Here is a 21997-nt window from a genome sequence, read left to right as displayed (position 1 = left end):
TATTGTGTGTTCCCAGATTATGTCTATTACATGCTTTCAAATATCCTACCTATGGATGTAAGAGATAAGAACCATTGGAAATATGAACCAACCAACAAACCAAAAAACCATGCAGATAAAGCAAATCTGAATTTATAGAGATTGGTTTTGAAGCTATTGCCCATAATCCTATTTTTGCTTGAGTATATTGTATAGATGGAGGACTGGGGTAGGAGGAGAAGGGACAAAAATTACAAAATTCCTTGGGGAGTGGAAGGTTTCTTTCCTAACTACATAAATCCCTTCACTCCTATTCCCAATCACGGAGCTGGCTATTACTGATGGGAGAATACTCTATCTCCCTCAGGTGTATTTCACTGCCTTACATAATTATTTTAGAACCTTAATGTTTTCCTTTCTCTGCACTTCATTTCCTTCTTTTTTAGGGGGACGGTGTGGGGTATGGCGATTGGGGTGGTTTTTTTATTCTCTCTTCAAATGCATAAATACATACATTAAAACCCCTGAGAATAACTGTTGAAACAGGCAGGGTTTGATTCCATTAGTTCCTCCATTCTATTTAAACAAAACAAAATAAAACCCTTCCCAGAAGCAAATAAATATAACAATTCAACTGATCGGCAAAATTTAAATATTTAGTACATTTCTTAAGAAAGCAATTACAGCTGCTGTATTAGGCTAGGAGTGAAATTCCTTGATGTTCAACACAAACCAAAGTGCTGACAGCATGCCACAGCATGTACAGGCACCATGCCCTACTACAACACATCGTAGCCCTTCTCCCCACTGCAGGCTTCCTTTTAACCTTTTTCAGGATATGGGTGGATTCATACCTCTAGCTCATTTTATTGTAAGAATACAGTATTATATATGACAGAAAATTTGTGTTAGTTGACTGCTTATGTTATTGGTAAAGCTTCTGGTTAACAGTAGGCTATTAGTATAGTAGGTTTTGGGGAAGCAAAAGTTATATGCAGATTTTTGTGCACATGGGGGTAAAGGGGGATCGGTGCCCATAACCCCTATATTGTTCAAGGGTCTATCGTAAATGGCATGGAGTTATAGTTCTCATTGGGAAGGGCCAGTGGTCAAGCAATTGTTTTTCTTTTTTTTTGTGAAACAGTGATCTTTAGACTGAATTTACAAATCTGAATTAAACTCTGCTCTGACCAATTGCTAACATGACTTCTAAAATTCTTTCCAAAATTAAAAAGATTCCATTGCTTATAAAACAACTGGATTAATATTAAACATTACAGAAGCAAAACACATTTCACCTCTAAAGTTTCATTTTGGTAACTGAACATCTACTACCAAGTTAAGATAAATGACTGCAAATGTGGAAACACAGGGCAAGGAATGTTTATGGTTTCATAGTAAACGCAAGAGATAAAATACGAACACTGGGAGTTCTCCTATTGACAGCCAGTTCATGATCTCTCGGCACGGTCACAGTCATCTGTTATAGACTACCACTTGTTCTTAAAAGGGAAGCAGTAGTAACGACAAAATGTCAAGTTTAGAAATCTAACACTCCTCTTGGCACTTTTCTTGCCCACACATGCCAAGAAGTCAAGAACCTCATGACATTCTTCATGGGCTTAATCATGACTTTTTCTACTATAGTGCATTTTCATCAGACTTCACTTAAAACTACTGCCTGTATATACAAGTAGCCTCTTATGTTCTAGAGAAATATAATGTACAATGTGGTTGGCTTTAATTGAGAGAAGAATTCCCAAGAGATTTCTTCTAGTCATGGCCATGAATATAAAGGGGAACACACAGATTTAGAAATTAAGTCCTCTAGAATTATACTGTTTTTTTCATATTTTTATTCAAACCTAAAGTGACAAGAAATGTCACGTATGCAAATTTATTCTTTGTGGTTATACTAAGGATTTGATAAATCAGATGACAATGGTATTCTAGAAAGACCAAAGGAGATATCAAACTTCAAGAATATTTGGGGGTCAATTCACCTAAAACCAATGCCCTGTATTCTCCACTGTTCAAAAGGCTTGTAGACAATCCATTGTCTTCCATTTCAACTAGATGCATGGTCCACTGTGAAGGAGTGAGAAAAGAGCTGTGTGCTTGTTCTTGACCTGTAAAGATTTCATCATGGAAGATTAATACTGATGCTGCTGCTGCCTGTTACTGGTTGTTTCTCTTTGCAGGTGCCAATATCGGTCAGAGAACAGGATTTCAATGGCAGAGTTGTTGCTATACTGTTATCTCTTCAGAACGGAGGCACAAGGAGAGATGAATGCCACATCGCAAGGAGCAAAAGAGAGAGAGAGAAAGAAATGGTGTCAGGTGGCATGTTGGATGTGATTTTTGTTTTAGTAGAGATTGAGATGACTGCAAATTGTTTAGCTGATTCCTTCGGTCTGCAAAGATACATTTGTGTTGGTGCTGAGGATTCTTGACTAAGCCTGTTTCAAATTACAAATTGGTTATATTTTTCAAAATAAACTTCCAGCACTTATATTCAGGGCTTATAAATCTCTCTCTCTCTCTCTCTCTCTCTCTCTCTCTCTCTCACTCTCACTCTCACTCTCCCTCTCACACACACAACCCAAAACACATACATTAAGGCCAATCCCTACTAACATTATTTAATATTCCATACTGAGATGTCAAATTTCCTATATGTATTATTTTCTTTAGTTAATCAAGTATTTTAAATATAGAAGAGGACAAAACTTAAAGACTAAAAAATAAAGAACAACATATGCATGCTGTTCACATCACAAACTTAAGTAACAGCAGGGGCAAGACATAGTTATTAGTTCTAATAACCTTCAAAATTCTTATTTCCTCATCATTTTGGGATGCCATGGTGGGTAACTAGGATCATTTAAATAACAGTATGACTACAGAGAGAATCTATTACAAGGATGATGGTTTTTCAGGGATTTTTAAAAAATATATTTGTGTTAGGGGCACCTGGGTGGCTCAGTCGATTAAGCATCTGGTTCTTGATTTTCGCTCAGGTCATGATTTCACAGTTAGTGAGTTCGAGCCCTGCATTGGGCTCTGTGCTGACAGGGCAGAGCCTGCTTAGGATTCTCTCTCCCTCCCTCTCCACCCTTCCCCTACTCACTTTCTCTCTAAAAAATAAACTAAAAAAAATTAAAAAAATATATATATATTTGTGTTAATTTAGTAACAATCCTAGAAAAGCATATCCATGTAGTTTTCTTCAATTCTAGAATTACCTGAATACAAACAACAATCTTGCAGAACTCCTCAAATCAAAAAGATAAACTGCTTTCCCATAACTAGGATTTATCAAAGACTGGTATCAAAACAGGATTAACCATAAAAGCTAACTGACATACAGTCTGTTAGTTTCCTTAAATCCATATTCCACATGTGGTACAGGTACATAAAATGGGACAGTTAGTAGTCTTGCTTCAGAGAACCAACTTCTTAAAGATAGTAAATTATTCCTATTGCAACTACTAGCTTTTAGTAAGTGATAACTGGGTAAATTTGCACATAATTACTACCAGTGAAAGGTCATTTTTTAAAAACTGTTTTGGGTATAATTTGCATAGTCTCCATGTATTTTACTATATAGTTCTTTTCTGTTAAATCCTTAAGCTACATAAAAGGTAAGATTATGTTAGAGTATTTATACTTTTTATTAAAAATGTGCTTTTCAGTTGACCTTTAAAAATAAATTTAGAGTGAAAAGCAAATGTATCAGCTAATAAGAAATACTGTAGCTGATATAATCATCACTAACATTACCCAAGGAAAGTAATACGTGAGGGAAAGAGTATCTGTGGGTGAAAAACTATACTGCTCTTCTTTATCTGCAATGAAAATGAAGCATGTATCTGAAAAAACAAAAAGCCAACATCAGCACTATTCTAAGACAGATGCAAAGAGAGCTACAAGTGAATTAATTCTTCTGAATACAAAGAATCAACTTGCTATCCTAACTACAACAAAAAAAATGTAGGAATAAGTGTATAGGTATTGCCATTGAGATGGGAGTGGAAAAAGGTTCATGTTTGGCTTTGCCAGTTACTAGCTTTTATTAATTTCTACAAAACATAGAAGACCCTGGCATTCAAAAAGTTAACATTAATGTTCACTCTAGAATGGTTAAAACTTCAAAATCCATCAAGTGTAGTTATCATGTAGTTCTTCTGAAATGGGGATACGAATCATGCCTGTATCAGGCAGAGTGTGGAAATAAGTCACTTAGTGAATGAGGGAGCAATGATTTCATAAAGTGAGAAAAACTGAAAATATTGAAGAATTCTTGACATATACTTAAAAAAAGGGTGCTGCACAGCAATTTTCCTAATCTCAGAAGAAAAAACTAATAAGCCCCTAAGCCCCAGAAATATCTATTTGTTAGCCATGGACTTACTTTTGGAGACTTCTGCTTACCTTTCATTCCTTACTCTATCACTTTCACAGCTTTGGATTTATTATATTTCTAACCCCGCAGAACAGCACAGAATGTGAACTGAACTTTATGATTTATTCAATGGTAAATATACTTTTTCATATTTCAGTTTACCTATTCAATTATTATGATGATCTTTACAAAATACAATGCACATCATAAATTATTCATTTCAAAAAAAAGTAAGTAGGTCTTCTAGTCCTGTATGTCCAAATAACATGGGCCTCCTCAATAAAATAAGTTTCTCTTTCGGTGCCCACAAATTTAATCTAGTAATTTGACTGAACTTTAAGAGCCTGCTTTGGCTTAAAGACAGAATGAAAGCAAGAGTATGTCAGGCTCTAAATCTAAACCGTAAGCTGGCATACTATAGGTTAATTCCTGTGCAGGTTACAAGGATCTCAAATATACACAGATCAGATCCAGCCTATGGTAGAAACCATATGGTAGTTACAACTTGGGTACAGTTCATGTCAGCTTAATAAACCCAGGAGCGAAGGGAACTGCTAAAACAGAGGTCATAACATCTTTTCTCTTAACTGAAGCTTGTTCTCTGTGTATTAAAAGTGTCCAATCTACTTTTTTAGAAAACAGAATGACCTGTTTTGATGGCCTATTTTCCAGTTGTGCTTTGGAATGCCAAATAACTTATTTTTAAAACATGTGACTTAATGCTTATTATTTAATTGTGCAACTCAAAATTTATATCCAAGTGGTAAGCAGGCAACTCTTGTTGACTTGTGCTCTAAGATGACACTACTTACTCAATTCTGTTCTCTGTATGTACTACCAACAACTTTCTTTATAAATGCATTCATACATTCTTCTCACCCAAAATAGCCTCTTAGAAGAAAATGCGAGAATTCAAGACATGAAAGCATATTTCAGCATTAGTAGTTTATCCACTCTCCCAAAATATTCCATGATGTTGGTCAAAGAAAAGTACTGTTGTAAAATGGCTAAGAAGATAAAGTTAGAAATCTAGACCTGCTCAGTAAATATGATAAAAGCTGAAAAAATAAAGCAGGAAAATGATTACGGAGGGGACAGTTATTAGAAAGAATGAGTAATACAAAACATGGAGAAGTCAAACACAGGGAAAGAGGCTAATATGGAGGTTAGAAGAGAAAGGGTAGTATTTTACAACAGTTTGCAACTATTTAGATAGTGTCTAGATGTGTAAGTATACCTCCCTTAAGAATACTTACAGAAGTGTTTCAGAGAAACCAAATATTTTCAAAGTACCAGGAAAGCTTTAAAGTCAACCAAACACAACCAACCAAGACCAAAACCAACCCTTCTCTGAAGCTTTTCAAAAAGCAAAGTATTTTTTGTAATACAAATAGCCGATTCCTAATATAACTGCTTTGTAATTTCAGATTTTATGTAACACGTTTTCATAAAATAAGATACACATGTACAATCTCATTATTAGAAAGAGTAATTTAAAATGAACTATTTTATTATATGTAAAAATAATAACCCTCCAGTTAAAGTGTTCCATTATCATGAAAGGCTGGTTTGAAAATAATTGATAAATCTTTATAGGGGACATCAAGCATAGGTCTCTATGAATTCATTATGACAACTGCTTAGGTGGGCACACAATACTTATACTAATTCTGTATTACAAAATCCCCCAACAGTCTCATTACAACTCCATCTGTTACAGAGAATAGACTGAAGTTGTCTACTGTAACCCAAAGAGCAGGAAAAATAGTCAATAATTACAACAGAAGAAAATACACTTTAAGAAGAAAAAAAAAAAGACCAGAATAAATCATTTCACAATTTACTGTTAAAGTATTTGGGGTTGAAACTTTTCTGAGTAGGGGCATAGACAGATACAGCATAGTTAAAAATGCTAATGCAAATTACACATATATGTGGACACATTTATGTATCTTTTTCTATTCTCTGTAATTAAATGGCAGGGGTCTGAAAGCAGGTTGATGGCATTCCAAAAACAAAACAGTACATAGTATGATGGCAGCTGCTACCAGAATGGGTTTCTCTGTCCTACCTCACAGGAAGACAACTTCACAGAAGCTATCTTCGATTAGTTCACTAACTCACTTTTAGCAATTATTCAGCCTATTAAAAAAAATATGTAAATGATGTGACAAGCAAAAAGCAGAATTAAAAAATTTGGTCAAGGAAAAGAATTTTACATCTGTCATTAAGTTCATTTTGAGTGGGAAAATCTATTATTTATTTGAAATAGTTTGAACTAAAAAACTGTAAAAACAATGAACTTATTACAATTTCATAGTTTACAAATCAGTACAAAGCTATACATTTAAAAAATTTTACTATAATAACACGTAGCAACATTTTAATAAATTATATCACTTTATACTATTATTAAGGCTCTTCTAAATTTGCCAATGTACATATTTTAGTTGAAACATTTACTCAAGCATTTGATAGCTTAAAAGTTAAGCCAAAGAACCAAGTTTGTTATTAATTTATAATTATTTCAGTTTATTATAAATGGACACAAACAATATGGAAATTTACATTTCATCTTAAAAATGAAGCATTTTTTTTACAAAAATAGTACTTAAACACAGTAATCTTAAGACCCTGAAAGTCTGGCCAGGAGTCACTTCTCCACTACAGGGACATGGTATTATCAGCATCTCAATGTTTGTAAGCTGCCACAAGGTAAAAGGCATGTTATTTTAACATATTCAACTTAAAAGGACAACTTTAATGCCCCTCTTTTTTTTGTCTGAGCTTTGGGTATTTTCTCTCTAAGCTGACTTCTCCAACGAGAGACTTACAGTAACAACTCTCCATGACCTCTGGTAACAAACTAAAATTCCAGCATATGCTTCACATACCTTTTTGAGATGTCCTAGTCTAAGTTTGAAAATTTCTTCCTGTTCATGATATTCTGCCAAAGTCAACCTGTCAAAAATGAAATTGTAATTCTAGATATTAAGATGAATACTTATTACTTCTTATTAATAACCAGCAAAAGAAGATTAATGTTTCTCAAAATGCTAAAATGTTGACAACTTTCAGTCCAGAATATAAGCCAGAAGTCCTTTAAAATATTCTTCAGAATATTTCTAACACTTATAGATGGAACACCTAATTGATAAATTCTGCAACTATTTAATGAGTGCTATGTATCAGGTGATGTTCTAGAATTTCAATCCTAAGGATACAATGGAAAAGACATTTTCTCCTTTCATTTTAGTTTGAACTTACACTCTATAGTGGGGATAAGGAGGCAGAAAACAACTTAAAAAAGAAATAAAATAATCCCAAATAGCAGTAAATACTATGAAGAAAACAAAAAGGGTGGTTGATAATGACTGACTATATTACACTATTTGCAGTGAGTATTAGGGAGGCGGTCTTGACCTAAAAGTCAAAAAGAAAACTACAAGAGAACCTGGGGGAATATGTCCTAGATACAGGACAAGTGCAAGTGCAAGGATGCTAACATGGACACAGGGTGGCATACTTTGAGAAAAAAAAAAAAAAAGTAAGCATCAAAACAGTCAAAGAGGCTGTGAGAAGTAGGAGAGGTAAGCAGGGGCCAGCTTACAATGGACTTCCAGACCAAGGAATGAATTTCATTTTATTCTAAGAGCATTAGAAAATTACTGCACAGTCCATCCAGTTGAGTACTGGTTTAAAAAAAAAAAAAAAAAAAAGAAAAAACTAAGACATTTTTCTATTTTCTGCTTCCATGTGTTAGTGAGAAAAAAGAATGCTAAAACTATAGTCAAAGCATCAAATTCTTAATAAAATATAAACAGACATAAGAATTTAAATCCTGAAAAGTACTTTATGGTTATTTTATTGTTAATTTCAAACATTCCTATAGAACACTGAAAAATAACTAGCTTATTATGTAGGTCTATAGTAAGACATACACATTATAACATTTCCTAAGGAAAAATGATTCTGTTTTCTGATAAAGTAAAAGAAGAAAAACCACTCTACAATAAAACAACTTCCATTTCATACCCCAAAACTGAAAGAATTGCTTTTATCCATCATACTCAGGGCCCGTTCGTTTACTTATGTGTTCTGGGGGTACTTGGTGAAGCTCCTAACCTAGGTATGATTTATTTATGTTTTTCATTCAGGCCCCTCAGCAACATTTAATATAAATGCTACTCTCCTTTAGCTAGATGTTAGTTAAATTTACTAATTCTAAAGAAAGGGCATTCAAAGGAAACAAACAAAACCCTCCAAGAAATTCAGTTAGTATTCCACTAGAAATATCTTAAGAGTGAAAAAATAAACATTTAAAATTAAATCAGTCTTAGGTTAACACAACTGCTGGATTTTGTTATACCAAATATAACAACAGTGGATAGTTGCAGCAGATGCTTAAAGCAAATTTAGAGAAGTAAGTGTTGCAGTGTGAATACAGATGGATTGAAAGAGGGAGAAGAGGGAAAGGTGATGTTAAAGGAAAAGGATTTGGAAACAAAAATTGGTAAAAATCTCTACTAATCCAATAAAGAAAAGCTGTAAGAATTTTTGGTGAATGGTTTTTGGATAGGCATATATACCACCAGTGAAAATTTGGTACAATTTGAATTTCCCATAATTTTTGAAACTGTTTTCTACTAAGAAGTTTGGCTCTTATGCAAACTTGCAAAGCCTTTACATGTACAAATGGCTGAGAATTTCTGTAATTTGGAGGTTAGGATATTTTGTTGTCTTTAGTTGGTGTAGTTTTCAATAGCTACTATTCTTGTGAGTCAATAATGAATTAATCTCAATTAGCTCCACAATGATTTAGTTTGTTGAATACTGTCTGGTTAATCTTATAGCATAATGTAATGCATACTTGCTTTTAAAAGCACTCAGTTCCAGTTGTTAGTATGTTTTGTGTTGTGGTTCAAATCATCCACATCCCCATAGCTAAAGCAAATGCATACAAATACTCCCTCCCCACATTTACTTAGTAATAATTCTTCACTGATTTAAAAACTTGGACCTTAGAGCATTATTTCATAGGTTTCACATTTCATAGGTCTTTATTGTATGTGTTAAACACATACAATTCTCACTAAAGCTTAATGGTAACTTTCATCAGCAGGAGAATTTAGCTATTTACTTCCTGCATTTTAATGACTACTACTGTAACTACTAACTAAGCTTCAAATAAACAGCAAAATATATAAATTTACCAATTTTTCTCTGCTTGGTTTTGATGCATTAATAAGCAAATTCTATAGAAAGCACTAAATACTAGGCTACTGACTTTCTAGACAGTGATTCTTACCACTTTATGATCGTGGATATCTAAAAATAATCTAAGGAAATTTATAAACACTCTCTCCAGAAAATATCACATATACATAAATCGGGGGGTTCACAGATCTCCATTTGATAATTCCTATTCCAGGGTCTTGTCTCACTAAATAAAATGCAAAAGAGATATCTCTTACATTTCTCTGCATTTCTCTATCAGGAGGTACTTGATGTATTAGAACTTTTTAGATATCTCTGTTGTCTACTTCCAGTAAGGAAAAATGTTCTTAGATAAAATGTGATTTTAATACATAGAATGAGAAGAGGTAAGCTAGGATAATGTTAATTTTAATGGCTACATAATTATTTTTATGATGTGTTTTTAAAGAGCCTAAAAAAATTCACACTCTTAAGCAAGTCTGTTGGTTAGGTTATTTAGCAAATCTTTTATTCACAGATAATGAGAAGATAAAGTCCAACTCCTCCCTGTATGAGTCATACCTGATATTATTGCCTGAATGATTAATATTTTACTATGTTCAAATATACGTATATGTGTTTATTTAGGGGCATGCTAAAAGCTCCTAGAGTAGGTTTATATAAAACTTTATTTTAAAAGCCAAGAAATTTAAAATAAGACTTAACTCTTGATAATTTTTCATAATGAGTCTAAATGGATGAGCATTTTCTTAATGTTTTTTTAATTTTTATTTTTGTGACAGCATGAGTGGGGGAGGGGCAGAGAGGCAGGGGACAGAGGATCCGAAGTGGGCTCTGTGACGAAAGCAGCAAGCTCAACACAGGGCTTGAACTCACGAACCAGGAGACCATGACCTGAGCGGAAGTCAGATGCTCAACTGACTGAGCCACCCAGGTGCCCTAAATGGATGAGAATTTTATTTCTAATTCAAAGAGCTGTTTTACAATAGTTTGATAGAAATGTGAGATGACTGTAATAGAACTAGAACAAATAACAAGAAAAAAGGGAATACTTGATAATCAATTCTTCAAAGACATCCTGTTTAAGAAGGAAATTAACCTTAAGTCTCAAAGTTAAAGAATGCAAGCTATGGTAAAGAAGACTGTTACAGGCATTGAAAAAAAAAAAAGGCAAGCCCATTTATTTGCATAATTTAGTAACAGGCTATGAGCCCTGCATTGAGGATTAGATTTTTTTTTTAATTTTTTTTTAACGTTTATTTATTTTTGAGACAGAGAGAGACAGAGCATGAACGGGGGAGGGTCAGAGAGAGAGGGAGACACAGAATCTGAAACATGCTCCAGACTCTGAGCCATCAGCACAGAGCCCGACGCGGGGCTGGAACTCACGGACCATGAGATCATGACCTGAGCCGAAGTCGGACTGAGCCACCCAGGCGCCCCGAGGATTAGATTTTTTAAATGGAGGAAGGTGAGACATGAGACTAGTTTGTCTTTTTTTTTTTTTTTAAGTTTATTTATGAGAGGGAGACAGAGAGAACGTGTGCACACATGTGAGCACAGAGGAAGAGCAGAGAGAGAGGGAGACACAGAATCTCAAGCAGGATCAGTGCCCATGCGAGGCTCGATCCCATGAACCATGAGATCATGACCTGAACCAAATCAAGAGTTGGACACTTAACCAACTGAGCCACCCAGGAACCCCAAGACTAGTCTGTCTTTGAAAAGCCCCCCAAAAAACTAGGAACAGAAGTTCCTCAACATGATACAGGGAATTTATTAAAAACCCACAACTAACATCATACTCAGTGGTGAAAGACTGAAAGCTTCCCCCTTAAGGTGAGGAAGAAGACAATGATGCTTTCACCATTGCTATTCAATATTGTACTAGAAAGTTCTACCAGAGGAGTTAAGGAAAAAAAACAAAAATGTAACATAATGCATGAGAATTAGAAAAGAAGTAAAACTATCTTTATTTGCAGATGACATAACTCTAGATGTAGAAAATCTTGAAGAACGAACCAGAAAAAACCACGAGAGCTAATAAATTCAGCAAAGTTGCACGATACAAGATCAACCCACAAAAATAAGTTGTGTTTCTACACATCAGCAACAAACAATCTAAAAAGGATATTAAGAATACATTTCCATTTATAATAGAATCCAAAATAATAAAATACCTAAAAACAAATTTAACCCAGGAAGTGACTTGTACACTAAACACTAGTAAACAGTGCTAAGGAAATTAATGAAAACGAATTAAATGAAATGACTTCTATGTTCATGGATTAGCAGACTTAACATTGTTAAGAGACAATCCTCTCCAAAGTGATCCATATATTCAGTATAATCCTGATCAAAATACAAATGGCTCATTTTGCTGAAACTGAAAAGCTAATTCTCAAATTCATACAAAATTGCAAAGGAGGCTCAAATAGAAAAAACAATATTGAAAAAGAACCAAGTTATAGGACTCCCACTACCTATTTCAAAACTTTCTACTACTAAGTTATGGTCATTAAAATAGTGTGGTGCTACCATAAAGACAGACATTGACCAAAGGAATAGAACAGAGTGCAGAAATAAACCCAAATATCCATCGACAGTTGATTTCTGACAAGGGTACCGAGACCTTTCAATGGGGGAAAGAATGGTCTCTTCAACAAATGGTGCTGGGACAACTAGATAACCACATGCAAAAGAATGAAGTTGGACTCCTGCCTCACTCTATATAAAAAATTAACCAAAAAGGAATCCATAATTTACATATAAGGACTACTAGAAAACTATCAGAAGACAGCACAGGGGTAAATCTTTATGACCATGGATTTGATACCAAAAGCATGAGCGAGAAACAAAACAATAAACTTAAGCCACAAAAATTAAAATAAAATAAAAGGACATTATCAAGAAAGCAAGACAACTTACAGAATGGGAGAAGATATCTACATATCATATATCTGATAAGAGTTTTGTATTCAGAATATATAAAGAACTCTTATAACTCAACAACAAGAAGACAAACAGCTTGATTAAAAACTGAGCAAAAGACCTAGATATCTATATAAAGACCAGCAAGCCCATTAAAAGACATTGAACATAATTAGCCACTCAGGAATATAAATCGAAACCACAATAAGATGACCTTTTATGGACACTAGGATGACTGTAATTTAAAAATGGAAAATAGGGGCACCTGGGTGACTCAGTTGGATAAGCCTCTGATTATTGATTTAGGCTCAGGTCATGATCTTGGTTTGTGGTCTCGAGCCCTGCATCAGTCTCCTCAATGACAGCATGGAGCCTGTTTGGGATTTTCTCTCTCCCTCTCTCTCTGCTCCTCCCTTGCTCTCTCTCTCCAAAAGAGGGGGGGGAAAAAAAAGGAAAATAAAAAGTGTTGCCAAAGACGCAAAGAAATAGGAACTCTTGTTTATTGCTGGTGGCAATGTAAAATATTGCAGATGTGGAAAAGTTTAGCAATTCTTCAAGAATTTAAACATAGAATTACCATATAATGCTGCAATTCCACTCCTAGGTATATACTCAAAAGAAATGAAAACATATGTCTACACAGACACTTGTACATAAATGTTTATGTCAACATTACTCATAATAGCCAAAAGGTGGAAACAATCTAAATGTTCATAATAGATGAATGGATAAACAAAGTGCGCATGTACATGCATATACATACCATGGGATACAGTCAGACATAAAAAAGAATGAAGTACTGATACATGCTACAACATGGACACACCCTGAATATATTATGCTAAGTGAAAGCCAGTGAACTCTCCAGAAAAGGCAAACACATAGAGAAAACCGTTACCAGAAAATGAGGGGAGGAACAAAGAGGAATTAATGGGAATTAATGATTATTTAATGGGTATGAGGTGTTCCAAGTTAATAAAGTTTTGAAACTAAAAGGGTTGCATACATTGTAAACGCACTTAATGCCACTGAACTGTACACTAAATGGTTAACTGTTATGTGAATTTCACCACAATATTTTTAAAAAAGCATCATTGTGAAAAAGAATGGAGGTGTGTGGGGAAGGATGAAACTAGTCTGCCTCCGAAGAGCCCAAATGTTCTCAATGCAATTAACAGTTGAATTGAGAATAACTTATACCAAGTGCTAATGTGGTATGCAGAATAATGGCCCTCCAACGATGTCTATGTTCTAATCCCTGGGACATGTGAATATGTTAAATTATACAGCAAAGGGGGCGCCTGGGTGGCACAGTTGGTTAAGCGTCCGACTTCAGCCAGGTCACGATCTCACGGTCCGTGAGTTTGAGCCCCGCGTCGGGCTCTGGGCTGATGGCTCAGAGCCTGGAGGCTGTTTCCGATTCTGTGTCTCCCTCTCTCTCTGCCCCTCCCCCATTCATGCTCTGTCTCTCTCTGTCCCAAAAATAAATAAACGTTGAAAAAAAAAATTAAAAAAAAAAATAAATTATACAGCAAAGGAGAATTAAGATAGTGAATGAATTGACCTTAAAATAGGGAGTTATTCTGAGAAGAGATGACCGTTTCTTGAGGTTCACAGATTAAGAGGAATTGTGTTTTGGAGTGGATTATACAGATTCTCACCCATACCTGATTTCGATAATGAGATTCAGAATATCTGAGATGATGAAATTTAGATGAGATTTTTGAATGCTGAGTTGATGCTGTAGTGGGGTTGATTCTTTTGGGGATGTTGGAATAGGATGAATATATTTTACATGTAAGATACGAATCTTGGGTCAGAGTAAAGACTGATAGGCAGAATAACTGCTTCCAAAGTTAATACATCCTAATCTTTGGAATTTGTGGACATGTTACCTAACAGGGCAAAAGATTAAATGGGATAAGGTTGCTAATTAGCTGACCTTAACATAAAGTGATTATCCTGGATAATACAGCTATGAGTACACAGAACAAAGACAAAAATTTTTTATCTAAAGGAAACTATGAAAAGACACAGAAGAGGTAACATCTGGGCTTGATTAAAGAGGAGGAGCAGAAGGAAGCCAGGAAAAAGAAACGGTATATAAGGCCATTGTAGCTCAAGAGCACAGCATGTAGATATGCATGCCAAAAAAAAAAAAAAAAAAAAAAGAATGTATAGTGTATGTAGATTAAGGAAGTTTTTCTACTGATTCCTAAGAGTTTTAATCAAAGATTAATGCTGAATTCTGTCTGATGTTTTTTGTTTTGGCATCTGTTAAGACTATCATATGACCTTTCCCCTTATATGGAAAATTACACTGATTTTTTTTTTTAATGTTAAACCAACCTTACCTACCTAAAATAAATCCAACTTGGTCTTGACGAATTAATACATGGAAAAATCACACTGATTTTTTTTTTAATGTTAAACCAACCTTGCATACCTAAAATAAACCAAACTTGGTGAAGATAAATTATCATTTTTACATTATTATATGTTGGGTTGCTAATATTTTATTTAAGATTTTTACATTTGGCTTTATAAATGAGATTAGGCTATAACTTTCCTTGTTTGTGTCATCCTTATTAAATTTTGACATCTAGATTATGCTGGTCTCATAAAATAATCTGGAAGTATTTCTGACTTAACTATTCTTTAAAAAAAGTTTTAAAAAGAGTGGCACTATTTCTTCCTTAAATGGATGTTACAATTCATAAATGAAGTCATCTGTACCTGGAGTTTACAATTCATAAATGAAGTCATCTGTACCTTTTTAATTACAGATTCAATTTCTTTAATAGTTATAGAACTATTTAGACTTTTGTTTCTTCCAATGTCAACTTTAAGTTAGATTTTTCTAGAAATTAACCCATTTCACAAAAAATTTCAAATTTAAGCCATTTATTTATTTTTTTAATGTTTATTTATTTATTTTGAGAGAGAGCAAGCATGAGTGAGGGAGGGGCAGAGAAAGAGGGAGAGAGAGAATCCCAAGCAGGCTCTGCACTGTCAGGGCAGAGCCAGAGTCTCCATCTCAGGAACCATGAGATCATGACTTGAGCTGAAATCAAGGGTCAGATGTTTAACCAACTGAGCCATGCAGGGACCCCTTAAGCCATTTATAATATGTATTTTGTTTTCCTTTAAATATCTGTAGACTCCGTAGTAATATTCCTTTTTTCATTCCTGATAATGGTTGTCTTCTCTCTTTCTCAATTTTATTAGTTTAGCTTTTAGGGGGAAAAAAACCACATTTTTTTTTGGATTGGTTGATTCTCTGTATTGTATATATTTCCTGTATTGTTAATTTCTGCTCTTATCCTTTCCCCTTTGGTTAAGTCTATTGCTCATCTTCTAACTTACTGAAATGGATGCTTAATTTATAAAGTTTGAGTTTTTCTGCTTTTCATACATATGTACATGAAGCTATTAATGTCCCCCAGATATGGTGTCAGATTTATCTCACAAATTTGGCCACGTAGCACTTTCACTATCACTCATCCAAAAATATTTTTCTCATTTCCATTGAAAATTTTTTTCAATACCTTTTTTGTTACTGATTTCTAGTTTCATTCCACTGTGATCAGAGGTCATATTCTATGATTCTAATCCTTTAAGTTTCACCCAGGAGTTCTACCAAACATTTAAGGAAGAAACAATGCCCAGTCTTATACAAACTCTTTCAATCTTTTGAAATTTGTTGAAACTTAACTTTATGACCTAACATGGTAAATTCCTATAAAAGTCCATGCTTAAAAAAGAAGACGACATATTCTGCAGATGTTAGGGGATATTCTGCAAGTGTCAAATTTGTCAATCTCACTGAAATTTTCTATACCTACACTGTTTTTTGTTTTGTTTTTTTAATTTTATCTCTATGTTCGAGGCACCTGGGTGGCTTAGTCGGTTAAGCATCCAACTTCAGCTCAGGTCATGATCTCACGGTTTGGGAGTTCGAGCCCTATGTAGGGCTCTGTGCTGACAGCTCAGAGCTTGCAGCCTGCTTCGGATTTTGTGTCCCCTTCTCTCTTTGCCCCTCCCCAACTCGCATTCTGTCTCTCTCTCAAAAATAAATAAACATTAAAATTTTATCTGTATGTTCAATTACTATAAAATGTTGTATGCTGAAATCTATTATGATTTGTGGATCTGTTTATATCTTCTGAAAGTACAATTTTTTATTTATCTTGAGGTCATATTATTACATGCATGCAAATTTAGAATTACTGTATGTTCCTGGTGATTTGAACTTTATTTATAGTTCTGAAATAACCACTATTTCTTTGTACTTTTTTTGCCTAAAAATTTTACTGAGTCTCATACACATTTACCTTATATATTTTTGTCTTAACTTATAGTCCCAATATCTTTTTTTCATCCTCTGGCTACTTTTAAGAATTTTTCCTCTTTGCCTTGCTTTTTCTGAAATTTCATTATGATGTTCCTAGGTGAGTATTTCTTTTTATTCATCCTACTTGGAATTCTTTGGCCTCTATAAATCTATAGATTGATTTTGTTAATCTGTTTTAAAATATTCTCAATTATCTAATCTTCAAATATAGCTTCTGCTCCATTCAAGATGGTTTTTCTATGGTCAGGTGACTTGTCTAGTAAACAAAAACTGAGCAATCCAATAAAAAGAAAAAAAAATGGGTCAGGGATGAGGCAGGATAAATCAACAGTACAAATAAAGACCAGATTTAAGCCCTAATAAATAACAGATGAAATGAAAATAGATTAAAATGCTCCAATGAAAGATTTTTCAGGCATGATTTTTAAAAAAATCAATTAAATATTTATCAAAGCCCATAAAATGTAAACTACCAAAGGTGAACTTTAATGTACACTGTAAACTCTGGGTGACAATGATGTGTCAATGCAGGTTCATCAACAAATGTCCCATTCTAGTGGAGGGTACTGATAGTGGGGAAGGTTATATGTGGGGACAAGGAATAGATGAGAACTCTTCTACTGTCTGCTCAATTTTGCTGTACACTAAAACTGTTCTAAAAATAAATCTTATTAAGAAAAGTCTATTATGTTATTTATAGAAGACAAGTAATCCATTAAATAACTTTATGCTACATAAAATATAATCTTGAGCTAAAATTAAAGCTTTCATGAGAAAACACAGTAACCTCTAAAACTTCATTAATATAAAATATAAGGTAAAATATTACTGTTTACTTTGCAATCATCCTCTGTGAAACATGAAATGCATAAATAAAATCAGGATATTGAAAATATATTTAACATGAGGCCAAATCTTAATTAAAATTAATTACAAAGGTCATTAATTAACCCAGGGGTCATTTACACATCCATAGATAATACTATCTTATGCAAACTACTCTGAATAATAGAAGTCTTTGTGACTAAAATTAGAAACTACTACCTAAAACACCTGACTGAATCTTGCTGGTAGATAAAAATCCGTAAAGAGCCAGGAACCATGCAAGTACTTTACATTTACATGTATTACCTTATATCATCTTCTCAACACTATGATGTAGGTACTTTTAAAAGTGAAGAAATGTAGGCTCAAAAAATGTAGCTTACAAAAAATAACCACATCTGACCATCTACAGAAGTTAAAGTCCTAACCACTACATAGTAGGTAACTTCTTTTTCTAGATTAACTTCTTGACAGAAAAATAATTAGGGGCACCTGGGTGGTTCAGTCAATTGAGCATCTGACTTCAGCTCAGGTCATGATCTCATAGTTTGTGAGTTTGAGCCCTGCACTGTCAGCGCAGAGCCTGGAGCCTACTTCAGGTTCTCTGTCTCTCTCTGGCCCTCCCCCTCTCACACTCGGTCTCTCTCCAAAATAAATAAACATTAAAAAAATTTAAAAAGAAAAATAATTAAAGATTCAAAGTCTCTATGCTAATTATACCAGATGTTTTACAAACACACTAGATGTTCTAGTTACCACTAAACAGTGATTTAAAAGGAATTTTTAGAAGACAGTTGCAAAGACTTGGGCACCTGGGTGACTGAGTCAGTTGAGCGTCTGACTCTTGATTTTGGCTCAGGTCATTATCTCACGGTTGTCAGACTGAGTCACAAGTCAGGCTCCACACTGACAGTGCAGAGCCTGCTTGGGATTCTCTCTCTCTCTCTCTCTCTCTCTCTCTCTCTCCCTCTCTCTCCCTCTCTCTCCCTCTCTCTCCCTCTCTCTCCCTCTCTCTCCCTCTCTCTCTCTCAAAAAACAAAAACAAAAAACAAAAAACAAAAAAAGGCAGTTGCAGAGTATAGCCACTAAAATCAAAGTATAATAATATATGAATCAACGTCCTTCTACGGCTTCTTTTCCCCACTTAAAGCTGCATTTGTATAAACATGCAATAAAACTACTATGTAGTATCACTTCATTTGCCATTCCAAGAACACAGAGCAGTATAACTTCAGGGTTAGTTCTCAGTCAACATATACAATAAAGTGTGGTGGAAATGAGATAAGTCTATGATTATTAAACTATAGTTAGGGCTATCAGCACCTTGGAAGACAAGTAGTAAGCAAAACACCTGTAACAAACCAGAAAAATGGTCTACTGAGGAGAAAATGAAATTCAACCCAATGCTTATGTACTGGAATTTAGCATTTACTGACCACTTTCCATATGCCAGGAAACTGTGCTACATATTGGGAATATAAAGCTAAAAACGTGAGATAAATGCTACAGTATATGCACAGGCACATATAAAAGGCTATGGGCACCTAATCTGAGGGGAGAGACAATGGGAAGAAAAAACGTCAGAGGTGGCTTCCTATTGAAAGTGGTATGTGAGCCAAGCCTTAAAGGATGGATAGGAAATGAGACAGGTGAAGAAAAGGAAAGAACAAGATGTACGAAGGCACAGAAACAAGAAAGCTCAACCCATTTAGAGAACTAAAAGAGTTTAACGTAAGATGCAGAAGGCAGATATTGGGAGTGAAGTGAAAGAGAAAAATGAGAAAAATAAGAAGGCCTACAAAGAGTCCTTCATGAGGGTGAATTTTATCTTAAAGGCCAGTGAAGGAGGTTAAAGGTGAAACTGACATGAAGAGAATCAATTTTAACAGTAATCTAGGTTAAAAAAAAAAAAGAGATGAGGTTCAATACTAAGATAGTGGCAATGATGGACAAATACAAGACGCTATAGAAACAGACACAGAGAATGAGGCAAAGGGAAACATCTACAATATTTCTAGTGTCATTAACTGAGTGAATGGTGATGCTGTGACTGAAGAGACAGAGGGCACTATCACTTTACCTTACAGTGATCATTAACTCCTATTCTTCAGGGATCAAGGAAAAGCTTTTAGGAGGAAATACCTAGCGTGGGATTTAAACGATGAACAGAAATTAAAAGAATGGTTTGGAGTTTGAAAGTTGGCAGTGAAGGGTAGGCAACAGTTAACGACAAAAGATGAGGCTAGAGTGGTCAGAAGATGCCAGATCAAGGTGCTCTGTGGCACAAAAACAGACATTCAGATCAATGAAACAGAATAGAGAACCCAGAAATGGACCCACAAAATTATGGCCAACTAATCTTCAACAAAGCAGGAGAGAATATCCAATGGAAAAGTGCTCTGAAGAAGTCCTCTTAGGGCGGTGACGCATCCATCTTAGCCCGGTGGCTCGGGTGGTTAAGCATCCAACTCTCGATTTTGGCTCAGGTCATGATCTCACAGTTTGTGGGATGGAGCCCCACACCAGGCTCCGTGCTGACAGTGTGGGGCCTGCCTGGGATTCTCTCCCTCTGCCCCTCCCCTGTTTATGCTCTCTCTTTCTCAAAATAAATAAATAAACTTAAAAAAAATTTTTTTAAATAGTCATCTTGGGACTTTGGGATTTTATCATTCAAGTAACAGAAAGCTATGTTAGGGTGATAAGGAAGAGAACGAAAGGATCGTATTTTGCAAAAATGATTCTGATTGCAAAATGAAAATGAATTGGATTGCTGGACCAATGTTGAAAGGAGAGGTAGGGGTAAAAAATAACCCAAGTAAGAGATGACTAACGTGAGTTAGAATGGTGTCAGTGGGGACTTGCATAGGTGGATATAATTGAGATCTGGAAGGACTAGTGTCTTATAGGAGTGGGGTTAAAGCTAACACATACTGTATTCTATATAACCACTTTTCTACCCACTACCTTTTATCAAGCAACAAATTTACTGATTTACAAAAAGTTAACCGTTTGCTAAATTTAAAAAAATATCAATAGCTGAACGTTTCAATTCCAATTTACAAAAGCCCTCTGCTGCCCCCCAATCAGGAAAGGCTTGAAGATGGAGGTAGATTTTGAGATGGAATTTGAAAAATTATCACCTATTTTTGATGAAAAATAATAAAGAAAAATAAATGGAATCTTGATCTATAATATTAAGGATGATAATCAAAACTTGGCATGTGAAACTTAGAGAATGGTAATACAATTTACTAACAGAACACAGGAAAAGGCAAGGGGTGTGTATGTGGATGTGTGTGTGTAGACAGAAAGAGACAGACTAGAATGGGAATAACAATAAATGTTTTGTGTTTTTAGTAAATATGGTTTTGAAAAGGCTGCATTAGAGGTTCCTGTGAAGCACTGAAGTACCAATATCAACTATGCAAGGATATGACATTCAAAACTGAGATACAAATATTTAATACTCAAGAGAAAAGTATACTGGAGATCAAATCTTGGATGTCAGTAGCATGTATGTGGTAACTGAAATTCTAAGAGTAGCTAGTTTTCAAGAATATGTAGGGGAGGAAGTAAGATGGCCAAGACAGATCCTTAAAACACCTACATTTTACAAACTGGTAGAGTAAATAATGTCCACAGAAGAGACTGAGAAGATAAGCCAGAAGAGTTAAAATGAAAATTAGGATAACAGGGTATTTCTTTTTTTTTTTTAATTTTTTTTTCAACGTTTTTATTTATTTTTGGGACAGAGAGAGAGCATGAACGGGGGAGGGGCAGAGAGAGAGGGAGACACAGAATCGGAAACAGGCTCCAGGCTCCAAGCCATCAGCCCAGAGCCCGACGCGGGGCTCGAACTCACGGACCGCGAGATCGTGACCTGGCTGAAGTCGGACGCTTAACTGACTGCGCCACCCAGGCGCCCCCGGGTATTTCAAAAGAAATAGGCAAGAAAGAGCACTGGGAAAAAATAAGAAGTCAACAATATTCAACGTTGCCAAGTTAAAGACTCAAATGTCTAGGACACTGAGCATCAAAAAGATAATGTTTAAAAGGCAATTTCACGGGGCGCCTGGGTGGCGAAGTCGGTTAAGCATCTGACTTCAGCCAGGTCACGATCTCGCGGTCCGTGAGTTCGAGCCCCGCGTCAGGCTCTGGGCTGATGGCTCAGAGCCTGGAGCCTGTTTCCGATTCTGTGTCTCCCTCTTTCTCTGCCCCTCCCCCTTTCATGCTCTGTCTCTCTCTGTCCCAAAAATAAATAAACGTTGAAAAAAAAATTTTTTTTT

The 21997-nt window shown here is 35.1% G+C and overlaps 1 protein-coding gene across 1 annotated transcript in view; it reads right to left on the bottom strand.

Annotated features, from left to right (window-relative positions):
* Window positions 1–21997, bottom strand: part of TLK1 (tousled like kinase 1) — a 150395-nt gene that overhangs the window by 25883 nt on the left and 102515 nt on the right. The window contains exon 12 of the mRNA XM_047870347.1: window positions 7279–7345. Within this exon, the coding sequence (XP_047726303.1) occupies window positions 7279–7345 (67 nt within the window). The remainder of the gene's footprint in view (window positions 1–7278; window positions 7346–21997) is intronic.

Source organism: Prionailurus viverrinus, chromosome C1 (assembly GCF_022837055.1).
Source record: "Prionailurus viverrinus isolate Anna chromosome C1, UM_Priviv_1.0, whole genome shotgun sequence".
Lineage (NCBI taxonomy): Eukaryota > Metazoa > Chordata > Mammalia > Carnivora > Felidae > Prionailurus > Prionailurus viverrinus.
This window is presented reverse-complemented; position numbering and strand designations above follow the sequence as displayed.